This window comes from Pelophylax lessonae, assembly GCF_965119305.1.
Source record: "Pelophylax lessonae genome assembly, chromosome: 2".
NCBI classification, from domain to species: Eukaryota; Metazoa; Chordata; class Amphibia; order Anura; family Ranidae; genus Pelophylax; species Pelophylax lessonae.
Window position 1 is genome coordinate 684,994,465 of NC_138769.1, and position 14,274 is coordinate 685,008,738.

General features: G+C 41.7%; 1 protein-coding gene across 1 annotated transcript in view; it reads right to left on the reverse strand.

Annotated features, from left to right (window-relative positions):
* Positions 1-14,274, reverse strand: part of HEPHL1 (hephaestin like 1) — a gene marked incomplete at its 5' end in the record, with an annotated part of 187,132 nt that overhangs the window by 123,867 nt on the left and 48,991 nt on the right. Inside the window, 2 exons of the mRNA XM_082246441.1 lie at positions 579-755; positions 5,509-5,721. Coding sequence (XP_082102567.1) covers positions 579-755; positions 5,509-5,721 — 390 coding nt within the window. The remainder of the gene's footprint in view (positions 1-578; positions 756-5,508; positions 5,722-14,274) is intronic.

The window sequence follows — 14,274 nt, forward strand, 5'->3', positions numbered from 1 at the left end:
AGTGCTATACATATGCACTGTTACTGTAAAAATACACTGGCAGTGAAGGGGTTAACTTTTTTTGAAATGGAGGGGCTATGTGTGTCCCTATGGGCGTGCTTTCTACTGTGATTGGCTGTGGCTTCAGCTGTATGAACGGTGATCAACGGTTCTACATAGTAGAACCGTATGATCATCAATCATACACAGGGGAGAATGACAGGCAGCTTGTTTACACAAGCCGCCTGACTTTCTCCCTCTCCCCCGCCGATCGCAGAGTGACCAGCGGACATCGGGTCCACCGGTCACACGCGCGGGGGGGTCCGTGACCACGCGGGAGCGGGAGCACGCCTCCGGGAGCGCGCGCTCGCTCGCTCCCTAGACCCTCACAAGCAAGCGACGTAGACCTACGTCAGTTTGCCTGTGAGGGGCTGACCGCCGACGTAGATAGTCGTGCGGCGGTCGGCAAGTGGTTAATGTTTGCAAAATAAAATGTATGCTTTAATATAACCTTTTTTGTATGGTATCGTGAAAGTCCTATTCGTTTTTTTCTTGTAGGGATTTGATGTATTTTTCAATCTGCATTAGTCATTGCTCACCATGCATCTTGTTGCTCTCCTCAAAGTCTTCATCCTCCACATCTATCGTGTCAGCTTCTGAACAATATTTCTGAATGTTCTCCTCCAGGTACCAACTGAGATTTTCATCAACAACGGTAAACATCAACGCAAAATCCTTATCCACATCCAGACGATTTAATGAACTGTCCAGAATACCTGCGTGATATCAGAACAGGAATAACCAGAATGAAATTGAGTTTTTGGAAGGCCATGCAGTGAAATCATGCATTGGCCAGCATTTACAGTAATGGCATTAAACTTCTGTTTTCTATACATAGGCCAGTCACCGAAAGGTCAAGAGGAACTTACAATTTAAGGACATGAAAGGATTAGAGGCACAATTCAAGGCTGACATCAGCGGATTCTCTAGAAATAAGTAAGACTCAAAAGAAGAAAGCTTTAACAGTTCAGCTCTTTGGTTTTGCATATTAACACTCTTGGGTTATAGAAGAACTTGCCGATTGGTGACCCAGAGCCCAAAGTTCTAAAGTGAACCTAAACCCAAATTAATAAATTGCATATAATTATTAACATTTTAATGAAATAACAAAAGTTTTTTCCAGTCTTTTTCTGAAAATATTTGAGGGGAGAATGCCACACTGCGCCACAGGATTTTGAGTAACAGAAACCTCTTAATTAAATTAGGACAACCCATGACTCCCATGACTCTCAACCATACCTGTATTTTGGCTTTCATGGTGGCTATCAATGGTTTAAATTTTAGTGCCAGGTAATCTGAGATCCAGTATCTTTAGATACCCAAAGCCTCAGGTATTTCTTAGTACTAGTTCTTGTAAATGGAAGGAAGTCATTTTCTTGAGTAGACGTGTGAATTGTTTTGCTACGAATCGAAATTCGGACAAAATTTTTGTGTTTCAGAGATTTGGAGGTATCCCAATCTTCGCATCACAATAGTAATGAATTTCAACTAATCTGAGATGGATTATAACAAAACAACGAAATTTACTGGTTTCACTCGGATCCGAAATAACGTAACGACATAATGAATGATCTGAATTGATTCAGATCTATTTTTTTTTTTTTATGCTGCATTAAAATGTTTAATTATTATAAAAAATGCACTACATATGAAATGGTGCAATAAATACAGTAAGGTAAAAAGTGGAAAAAGATCATGATTCCTACTTGTTGTGTTTGGGTTGGATGGAGGTGCACCCATCAGAATCTCCAAATCTTAGATTGTAAGCTCTAACGAGCAGGGCCGTCTGATTCCTACTGTATTAAAGTGTGTTGTATTTGCACTGTCTACCCTCAAGTTGTAAAGCGTTGCCTAAACTGTCGGCGCTATATAATAATCCTATATAATAACAAATGAATCCAAAATTAATTTAGTTCCATTCATTATGTTATAATTTGGAGATTCTGATGGATCCACCTCAATCCAACCCAAACACAACAAGTAGGAATCATCATCTTTTTTCACATTTATACCTTACTTTATTTATTGCAATATGTTTCCATTTCATATGTGGTGCATTTTTTATAATAATGAAACATATTAATGCAACATAAAAAAAAAAATAGATCCGAATCAATTCAGATCATTCATTATGTCGTTACATTATTTCGGATCCGAGTGAAACCAATACATTTTGTTGTTTTGTTATAATCCATTTCCTGTAATAATGAATTTATACAAATATAGCCAATCTTCCCGAACAGCTTCTGAAATATGAATCGATTCGAAACAATGAATATACAAAACAAATCCAAATATACCAATCGAATCTGAATATACAAAACAAATTCCTAAAATGAATCATTGTAACATAACGAATATGACGAAATGAAAATGATTACCTTAACAAATGAATCCAAAATAAACAAATAAAAAAAAATGTTTCGTCTTGCAGATCTCTATTCCCAAGTAGGTGGAAAAATATTTAAAGTAGGTTAATGGGCCTCTGTATAAATTGGCCCCCGTATGTGTATGTATCCATGATAGGGACTTTAGATGGTAAACTCCTTGAGGGCAGGGACTGAATAAAATGTACAATATATGTAAAGTGCTGCGTAAATTTTGGGTAGATTGGTAAATTGATGGTGCTAGAACAAACACCTATAATAAATAAATGGTAACATCTGAGATTTGGACCAGTTCATGGACAAATCAGGGAACTCTCCAAAGTAGTCAATAATGTTCAATGGTAGCTATAGAGAGGGTCCCTGGTATGCCAAATACAAGATCACGTTATCAGCGTATAAGCCAACTGCATCTAGATACAGTGCATTGCGGAAGTATTCGCCCCCCTTGAACTTTTCGACCTTTTGCCACATTTCAGGCTTCAAACATAAAGATATAAAGCTGTAATTTTTTGTGAAGAATCAACAACAAGTGGGACACAATCGTAAGGTGGAACTAAGTGTATTGGATATTTGAAACTTTTTTAACAAATTAAAAACTGAAAAATTGGGCGTGCAAAATTAAGTTAATACTTTGTAGCGCCACCTTTTGCTGAGATTACAGCTGTAAGTCGCTTGGGGTATGTCTCTATCAGTTTTGCACATCGAGAGACTGAAATTTTTGCCCATTCCTCCTTGCAAAACAGCTCAAGCTCAGTGAGGTTGGATGGAGAGCGTTTGTGAACAGCAGTTTTCAGTTCTTTCCACAGATTCTCGATTGGATTCAGGTCTGGACTTTGACTTGGCCATTCTAACACCTGAATATGTTTATTTGTGAACCATTCTATTGTAGATTTTGCTTTATGTTTTGGATCATTGTTTTGATGGAAGACAAATCTCTGTCCCAGTCTCAGGTCTTTTGCAGACTCCATCAGGTTTTCTTCCAGAATGGTCCTGTATTTGGCTCCATCCATCTTCCCATCAATTTTAACCATCTTCCCTGTCCCTGCTGAAGAAAAGCAGGGCCAAACCATGATGCTGCCACCACCATGTTTGACAGTGGGGATGGTGTGTTCAGGGTGATGAGCTGTGTTGCTTTTACGCCAAACATAACGTTTTGTATTGTTGCCAAAAAGTTTGATTTTGGTTTCATTTGACCAGAGCACCTTCTTCCACATGTTTGGTGTGTCTCCCAGGTGGCTTGTGGCAAACTTTAAACGACACTTTTTATGGATAGCTTTAAGAAATTTCTTTCTTCTTGCCACTCTTCCATAAAGGCCAGATTTGTGCAGTATACGACTGATTGTTGTCCTATGGACAGAGTCTCCCACCTCAGCTGTAGATCTCGGCAGTTCATCCAGAGTGATCATGGGCCTCTTGGCTGCATCTCTGATCAGTCTTCTCCTTGTATGAGCTGAAAGTTTAGAGGGACGGCCAGGTCTTCGTAGATTTGCAGTGGTCTGATACTCCTTCCATTTCAATATTATCGCTTGCACAGTGCTCCTTGGGATGTTTAAAGCTTGGAAAATCTTTTTGTATCCAAATCCGGCTTTAAACTTCTCCACAACAGTATCTCGGACCTGCCTGGTGTGTTCCTTGTTCTTCATGATGCTCTCTGCGCTTTAAACGGACCTCTGAGACTATCACAGTGCAGGTGCATTTATACGGAGACTTGATTACACACAGGTGGAATCTATTTATCATCATTAGTCATTTAGGTCAACATTGGATCATTCAGAGATCCTCACTGAACTTCTGGAGAGAGTTTGCTGCACTGAAAGTAAAGGGGCTAAATGATTTTGCACGCCCAATTTTTCAGTTTTTTATTGGTTAACAAAGTTTGAAATATCCAATACATTTAGTTCCACCTTTCGATTGCGTCCCACTTGTTGTTGATTCTTCACAAAAATTAGTTTTATATCTTTATGTTTGAAGCCTGAAATGTGGCAAAAGGTCGCAAAGTTCAAGGGGGCCGAATACTTTCGCAAGGCACTGTATATCTCATATCTAGATAAATCTCAATTTTTACTCATATTGATCAGGTCTCAGTAGCCTTGTTATTTTTCAAAGTTACTTCTTTTGTATGTGTGCGCTATCCTCTGTAGTTATATATGTATATTGGTTTTTATAGCAGCACCAGCTTTAGAAATGTATGATTAGGGTGTGCCCCCCAACCCTTTGTTTGTTATACATTCAGTCCTGACCAGACTCCTGGGGTGGAGCACCCCACTCTCCCACCCCTGTACTTCGGTATCAGTGTCCACTAGTGAGCAGATATAGGAGGAGTCCCTGTATAGTGCAGTTCAAGCAGTGTTTTCTGCAGCTAGCACATTTCCCCCATGTAAGGAGTAAGTATCTCCTATGGTTAGGAGAGGTTGGATTTATACTTCATTTTATGGATAGTGTAGGACCCACTAACAATGGGGTACTTTGATGCAGTGGTGGGCTTGAGCATGATATGGCCATATGTCAGGACTAAATCCCCATTTTTACTCATATTGAGCAGGTCTCAGTAGCCTTGTTATATTTAAAAGTTACTTCTTTTGTATGTCTGCGCTATCCTCTGTAGTTATATATGCATCTAGATACATGCCATTGCTTAGCCCCTGAATCTCTAGTTTGGTACGCAGAATCTCAGCTAGGAGATCAACAGCTAAGGCATACAATAATGTTTTTTCATTCTTTTTAAATCTGCAGCTTTCATTAAAATAATGCATGGTGATTCAGCCATGAACATCCCTTTTTGAGGAGCTTTCTGTTATAGGGTGACAACTCTCTCCTAATTGTTCTCTTATGTTGTCACTTTTTAACTCTCCATCCCAATGGAGACTACAGGTGGTGTACTGTTGCCACAATCACAGTGCCTGCCCCAAGCCATTACAGATATTGTTGGAGCACTTCTAGATAGACAAAATGTGACTGTAAAAAGACTGGAGGTAGTCAATCGCACTGAGATACAAAAATAAATGAAAAGTACACTTGTCATTGCATAAATATTTAGGGAGTATAAAACCCCCTTTTTAAATCCAGTTAAACTTACAATTACCTTTTTTGCAGGTCAGCAGTGCCCCGATTAATCCACTAGCAATATCTCTGGGGGCATCAGTATGGGAGTGGTAGATCCATGTCAGACAGTTGGGGTCTCCACTGGTGGGCGCATACTCTTGTTTAACAACCCAGGTGTAGGTGTACTGTCCACCAGGAGGGACTGCATCATCATGTTTATCAGCTTTTTGGGTTTTGTCTGGGTAAAAGGCCCCTGAAATAGAACACATATTTACAAAAATATTCATAGTTTAGAAAATAAAATCTTACATAATTTTTCTAAAGTATATGTAGAACTAAAACTTTGTATAGGAATCCTTTGATTTTTCACATGAAAGACATCAGGGCAGGAGGGGGCTGACAGGACCACCAAGTAGCAAATTTCGGAACTGTTCGAAATTTCCATAGTGTATGACCAACCTAACCCCTCTCACGCTATTCAAAACTACAAAAAAGCTTTCTTACCTATGGATACACTTTTAGGCCTCATGCACACAGGCAGAAAAAAATTCAGTTGTTAGAGGCATCTGGCATTTACCCCTCTGAAAGCAGCTCTAGGTTATCTAATGTGCATCTGCACATTGTGTAACTTACTGGCAGCCGCTGATCGACAAAAGCATACCAGCATGCAGGGCCATCTTACCAAATGCCCAGGTGGCCCCACCTGACCAGCGACCCAGCCCCAGCCAAGCATTAGTCCCGATTCCCATGTGCATCCCGCCGTGGAGCTTAGCAGTTGGCAAGCGCCTGTCGGCCCCACACTGCTGTCAGGCCACTTGGGCCGTGGAGGGGGAGCCCACAACTGCAGGAATGCCTGCCCGCCTGCACAGGAACAGGCACACACAGGACAGTCAAGTCTGACTCCCGTCCGAGTGTGTGTTCACCGGACCCACTTGCCCAACTTGGAAGATGTCATTAGCCTGGTACTGCTATACCAATAAATATCGCCTTATCGATAATTTACATTTTTATTCTCGTGGGTGATTGTGTAGGCGGGGCCCCAGTGCACTGCATAGCCCGGGACCCTTTAATACTCTTAAGATGGCACTGCCAGCATGTCCTTTCAACAGACGTCCAGCATGTCGAATGATTGACCTCTGTTGAACAGGGATGGCCACATACTGATTGAAATTCGGCCGGCCTTGCTCTGCTAAGGGAAAAATTGGTTTACCAGCACAGAGGTTGTCCAACAAAATTTGAACATATATAAGATGCTTGGCTAGGTACTCCTGGACTGGCCTCATTACAATGGTGGAAGACTTTTCCTCTGGTTTGGTGTAATAGTTATAGGAGACATAGTTCAACTTGGTCTGGGTTACTGATCTTTAGTAGAGTTCTCAACTTTGTACGGTAATACCACTTTATAATTACGGTACCTAGACATGCAGAGGTTGTTTATTTGGTTTTTCCTTTTTTTTTTTTTTTTTTCTTTATTTACTAAAAGGTTGAGATATAAACATGAGAAAAAAGTGCATTGAACAAAATGGAATAATACAAAACATATAGTATTACCAGATACAATGCACCACATAACTTCAAAGCGGTAGAAAAAAGAAAACCATCAACTGGAGAGAAGTGGGCGCAATGGCAACAAGGCAGAGTGCAATGACAGATGTACCGTATTATACAGGCATTATTAACTGTCTAGAAAAGAAAATAATCGACAACCACATTTTTTGATGTTTACTGGTGTCGGGTACAAATGTAGCACCAATGGAAGGACTCCCAATCAGTCCGAGTGCAAATAGCAAGGGAGTCAGACAAAAAACCTATAGGGAGTAGAGGGGAGTAGACGGGAAGGCCCCAAGTAGCAGGAACAGAATTTGAAGCATACAGAGAGTGGTTTTTCCTTTTTATTGTTGTTATGTTTTCTTAAAGTACTTTCTTCCATTACTTCATTTTTTGTTGCTTCGAGTGTGCAGTTCTCAGAACTACCTACAACTTTGCATCCCAATTATATCTTTATTGCACAATGTTTTATTGCAATCATATTGTTTTTAATGTATAACTCTGTGAACATGCATGGATCCTCAATTTTGTTTGCATGAAAAATCTACACAAAAAAGATCTTCTTCAGAAAAATAAATCCTTTCTGGCCGAATTTTGATTAGTGTATGACCAATACAAGTTTTACAGGCACCATATGACTACAACATGTCCTGGAAGAACAACATCCTGAGCACCTGCAGTTTATGAATGCAGACCATTACCTGGGGCTGATAAGGGCTGAGGCAGAGACGTGACAATAGTCATAGCAGCTTTTATGGGGCCTGGGATGGGGAGGCATTAGAGAGGCTATTAGGGGAAGTAAAAGAGGATCTTCATCCTAGAGAAAAAAAAAAAAAGGAAAGGACACTTACCTGTCTAGGGATCCAGGGCTGTCCTCACCCGGGCTGGTTCTTTGCCGGTCTTTGGGTCTCCAGTGAAAGCATGTTCACTGTGGGAAGCCGGCTTTGACTACTTGCGGCTTCACAGCCAGCTTCCCGCTGTGCATGTGCAAATCACGTTGCATATTGTGAATGGTCCCACAGCCTCCTGGGACGTGTCACAGAAGACTGTGGTCAAAAGAGGGGGGGGGGGGCAGCAGCGAAGTGGGTACCTGCCAAAACAACGTATCTGCTCTCCTCAAAAAATATAATATGCCAAATGGTCAAAGAGGGGAGAGGAGGATATAAAGCGAAACTTCCCTGTTTGGACAAAGTTCCTCTTTAACCACTTCTGGACCGGAAGGATTTGCCCCCTTAATGACCAGGCCATATTTTGCGAATCGGCACTGCGTTATTTTAACGGACAATTGCGCGGTCGTGCGACGCTGTACCTAAATAAAATTGATGTTCTTTTTTTCCCACAAATAGAGCTTTCTTTTGGTGGCATTTGATCACCTCTGCGATTTTTATTATTTGCGCCATAAACAAAAAAATAGCGACAACAAAAACAATATTTTTCACATTCTGCTATATGACATTCCCAATAAAAAAAATTAAAAAATCAAAATTTTTTAACATTTTAGGGCAATTTGTTTTCTGCTACATATTTTTGGTAAAAAAAAATTGCAATAAGTATATTTTGATTGGTTTGCGCAAACTACGGGAAAGATTTATGTGATTTTTTTATTGTTTTTTTTTTTTTTTACTAGTAATGGCGGCAATCTGCGATTTTTTGCGGGACTGCGACATTGTGACGGACAGATCAGACCCCTGACTGACATTTTAGACCCTTTTGGGGGTACCAGTGACATTACTACAGTAATCAGTGCTAAAAATATGCACTGTTACTGTAATAATGACACTGGCAGGGAAGGGGTTAACAGTGTGGGTGATCAAGGGGTTAAATGTGTACCTAGGGGCGTGTTTCTAACTGTGGGGGCATGGCTTGTGAAATGATCATAGAGACATGTGATCCTATATAGAAGGATCACATGAGCTCTGTGATCATTCCAGAGAGAAGAACGGTTCTCTCTGTGATGGTTAGCTGTGTTTACAACAGCCGACCATCCTTCTCTCACGCTGACGAGCGGGGGTGCACCCTCGCCCCCTAGCTGCCTGCGCACGACCAACGTATACCTACGGCGGTTTGCGCAGGAGCGGCTACCTGTCACAGTATAACTGCGGCGGGCGGTCGTAAAGTGGTTAAGGACAACTAAACTGTGAAGTTTCCAGTGTGGAAAAGCTGAAATCAGGATTAATTGTCATAGTCAATATTTTACACTGTGCAGTAAAAGCATTCACTTATCTGTCTTTAACCACAGAGCGTGTGCTCTATGTATAAACTAGGCATGTGCAGATTGTTTTGTTGCGAATTGAAATTCGGATGAATTTTCCATTTTTTGAAATTCAAATTTATCCACATTTTCAAAATTACAATAGTACTGAATTTAAACGAATCAGAAAAAAAAAAAATTTGGATGAAATTTAAATTCAAATCGATTTGAATAGTTTTCGAAATCGAAAAGGTTTCAAATTCAAATAGTTTTCGATTTGTTTTCTAAGTGCCAAATAGAATAAAATAGAATAGAAAGTAAAGGAAAAGAAAAGAATAAAATGGAATAGAATAGAATAAAAAAGAAAAGAATAAAATAGAATGAATATAACCATCTTATGAAATTCGAATTTCAAATAGAATAAATTTGAATTTGAATGCATAAGAAAAGAATAGAAAAGAAAAGGATAGAATAGAAGAAAAATAATAGAATAGACTATAATAGAATAGAAAAGAATAGAATTTAAAAAAGAATAGAATAGACTAGAAAAGGAATATAACCATTTCCCAAAATTCTAATAGAATCAATTTGAATATGAATAGAATAGAAAAGAATAGAATAGAAAATAACAGAATAGTATAGAAAAAAAAACAACAGACTAGAATACAATAGAACAAATATAGCCATCTTCCGAAATTCAAATTTTGAATAGAATAAATTTGAATTTGAATAGAAAAGAATAGAAAATAATAAACAAATAGAAAAAGAATTGAAAACAAAAAAAACGATTGAATAGAAGAAAATAGAAAGAATAAAACCATTATTTTTTTTATTTTTTTTTTCTTTTATTTATTTTTAATTTTTATACTGATTCAGATTTGTATATTATTATTTCACATGCAAGGGCGGTTTATACATAGAGCACACACTCTTGTGGTTAAAGGTTTCATTATTGCTCAACCTTAACAAGTTTGAAACAGGAGCCGCACCACGCCTGAATGGCGCAAGTGTATTTTTTTTAACACTTATTTGTTCTAACAGTTCAGATTTATTATTTATTGTTTGAACTTATGCTACAGACTGAAAATAACCGCATGTGCCTAATGCAATCAAAAATCTTTTCAGCTTATAGGACTTCAAACAGGCAAAAAATTTGGGGGAGCATACCCATGTATTTCTAAAGCTGCTGCAGCTATGAACCAAAAGACATGTATATTAAAAAAGAATAGCGCGCAAATGCAAATGAAATAACTACCAAATCTGAAGACAATCCATAAATAAAAATGGGGGTTTGGTCCCACCATATGGCCATATCGTGCTCAAGCCCACTACTGCGTCAAAGTACCCCATTATCAGTGGGTCCTACACTATCCATGAAAAAGAGATGAATCCAGCCTTTCTAACCCTTGGAGATAATACTCCTTGCTGGGAAGGATGTGCAAATGCACTACAGGGGACTCCTACTATATCCACTAGATGGTGGACACTGATTGAGTACAGGTGTATGTGGGGGGGTGGGGAGGGTTGCTCAACCTCGATAGTCTGGTCAGACCGAATACATAATAAACAGGCAAAAAATTTGGGGGAGCATACCCATGTATTTCTAAAGCTGCTGCAGCTATGAACCAAAAGACATGTATATTAAAAAAGAATAGCGCGCAAATGCAAAAGAAATAACTACCAAATCTGAAGACAATCCATAAATAAAAATGGGGGTTTGGTCCCACCATATGGCCATATCGTGCTCAAGCCCACTACTGCGTCAAAGTACCCCATTATCAGTGGGTCCTACACTATCCATGAAAAAGAGATGAATCCAGCCTTTCTAACCCTTGGAGATAATACTCCTTGCTGGGAAGGATGTGCAAATGCACTACAGGGGACTCCTACTATATCCACTAGATGGTGGACACTGATTGAGTACAGGTGTATGTGGGGGGGTGGGGAGGGTTGCTCAACCTCGATAGTCTGGTCAGACCGAATACATAATAAACAGGCAAAAAATTTGGGGGAGCATACCCATGTATTTCTAAAGCTGCTGCAGCTATGAACCAAAAGACATGTATATTAAAAAAGAATAGCGCGCAAATGCAAAAGAAATAACTACCAAATCTGAAGACAATCCATAAATAAAAATGCGGGTTTGGTCCCACCATATGGCCATATCGTGCTCAAGCCCACTACTGCGTCAAAGTACCCCATTATCAGTGGGTCCTACACTATCCATGAAAAAGATGAATCCAGCCTAACCCTTGGAGATAATACTCCTTGCTGGGAAGGATGTGCAAATGCACAGCTTTAGAAATACATGGGTATGCTCCCCCAAATTTTTTGCCTGTTTATTATGTATTCGGTCTGACCAGACTATCGAGGTTGAGCAACCCTCCCCACCCCCCCACACACACCTGTACTCAATCAGTGTCCACCATCTAGTGGATATAGTAGGAGTCCCCTGTAGTGCATTTGCACATCCTTCCCAGCAAGGAGTATTATCTCCAAGGGTTAGGCTGGATTCATCTTTTTCATGGATAGTGTAGGACCCACTGATAATGGGGTACTTTCCTCCACCAGCACGCCGCGCTCTCAAAATGGCGCCGCGGCCTGCTCACAGCGCAGCGGGGCTGCCGAGCCCCGGGGAGGTGGCTTGGCGGGCTCTCCTTCCCGGGCTCCTCAATCCCCGGGCTCTGGACATAGGTCTCCCCCGGGTCCCTCTCCATCTGTCAGCCCGAAGAAGGCAGCTCCGCGGCGCTCTTCCGAACATCACTATGTGGGGGATAGCAGGGCGGGAGACATTTCCCAGGACAGCACTCTGGAATTTTATGAGCATATCAGAGACTTTCCTACCACGGGGCAGCCCCTCAACGATACCAGGATGAAGGAAATGCTCCTAACATTCACTGGCTCGCTATACAGAGATCTTATGTCCTGTGTTACACATCTCAGAACCGATGTGACAGGCCTGGGAGACCGAGTAGATCATGTGGAGGTAAAGATGGCCGATTTCTCGGTGGCTCATAACGAGCTGGTGGACGCTCACAACGACACATCAGATGAGGTGGAGACGCTTAAAGCTAAATTGGCCGACTTGGAGGACAGAAATCGGCGCAACAACATTAAACTGCGGGGAGTGGCGGAAACTGTTCCTCCTACTGAACTGCGCTCCTATGTACAGGCTTTCATAATGGCCCTGCTGCCTGACACCTTAACTGGTGAGGTTATTGTGGATAGAGCTCATCGCCTGCCCAAGCCCCAGCATCTGCCTGAAAAAGTGCCCAGGGATGTCATAGCGAGGATCCATTTTTTTCATGTGAAGGATGACCTCATGAGAGTGGCTAGGAAGACATCCCCTCTCCCTGACCCATACCAAGGGATCACTGTGTATGCGGACCTCTCTCAGTACACGATGGCTGCCCGCAAGAAACTGATTTCATTGACGAAGCTGTTCAGGAACAACAAGGTAGTCTACTCGTGGGGGTACCCCACGAAATTGCTTATCGTACGAGAAGGCCGCACTTACGCTATCCGCACAGAGGAGGAGGGATTTCGCCTGGCTAAGACTTGGGGCCTGTTGCCTGATCCGGAGGCTTCTCTGCAAGTGTCCAACTCTCCCTCACACTTGGATCCGGAGTGGTCCTTGGTAAAGTGATCCTGCACAACCCCTACGACAGGGGGTCTGTGGCGTAGAAGGGGGTGATAATCCTCGTTTTTTCTGTGGGCTGGTGTACAGGAGGGAACTGGAGGGTGGGAGCTGTTTCCCCCCTACCCACTACTTGCGATTGAGTTCGCATGATGGGGTTTACCCCATACTCTACCTGTGTTATGTTTTGTGTTGTTTTTTGGACTTGTGTTTTTGTTTTCCTTTGTTTTTTCAGCCTCCTTACAAGCACCGACTTGAACGTGGACTTTGGACTTTCCTCATGTGCTCAGTACACTCCCGCAGTGGGGAGGTTTCATGGCTCTGCTCCAGTGGACGGATTTGCTGGGTATGGTGAGAGTATACTCAGTGACTCCCTGCTTTTTTTTGATGACCATTTTCTCTTTTATGACGTTGGCCTCATCCTTGGGATGACCCTTACTCGCTTATATTTTAAATTCTCATGCCACTAAAGTTTGTTACTTTAAATGCCCATGGGTTGAACAGCCCCTTTAAGCGGCGGTCTCTTTGGAGGGAGGCTCGCAGTCTTAGGGGGGATGTTCTGTGTGTGCAGGAGACCCATTTTGCGAAATCTAAACAGCCTAAATGCTCAGATAAGCGATACCCCCACGTTTTCACAGCCTCTGGGGCGACCAAGCGAAAAGGGGTTCTAATAGCGGTATCTCAATCTGTGGCGTTTCAGCTGCATGACATGATTGTGGATGACGCAGGTCGTTATTTAGTACTCATATGTGACATTAACAATGTCACATATACTATCGTTAATGTATATGCGCCTAACCAACGCCAAATCAAATTTCTACGATCACTGGTTAAGAAAGTGGATCGAGTCAAGAAGGGTCTCCTGTTATATTGTGGGGACTTCAATTGTATAACTGACGCTTCCTTGGACTGTACCCTCCCTCAGAGGCATGCACGAACCACGCTACAGAGGTTCTTGCACTCTTCTGATCTCTATGACCTGTGGCGATGTGTCAATTCCACTGAGAGGGACTACACGTATTTTTCGGCACCCCATCAGTCGTACTCCAGACTGGATCTTTTTGTGGCAGACCTGTCTGTACTGCGTCTGGTGGAGTCCGCCACTATTCATACCATTTCCTGGTCTGATCACGCCCCGGTCTCTGTGGTGGTCGCGGAGAAGCACAATGATGTGCCTGTACATTTGTGGCGGAACAACGTCTCTATTCTCCGGGACCCCGGCCACGGGGAGCGGTTGCGGGGTCAGATTGAGGACTTTTTCCAACATAATGATAGGTCTGACACGGACATTTTTACCTTGTGGTGTGCACATAAAGCGTATGTTCGGGGCCTGCTCCTACAGCTGGCCTCTAGAGTTAAAAGGGAACGTGCAAAGGCTATGTCCTCTCTCATGTCTAACCTTAAGGACCTGGAGACGAGACATAAGGCCA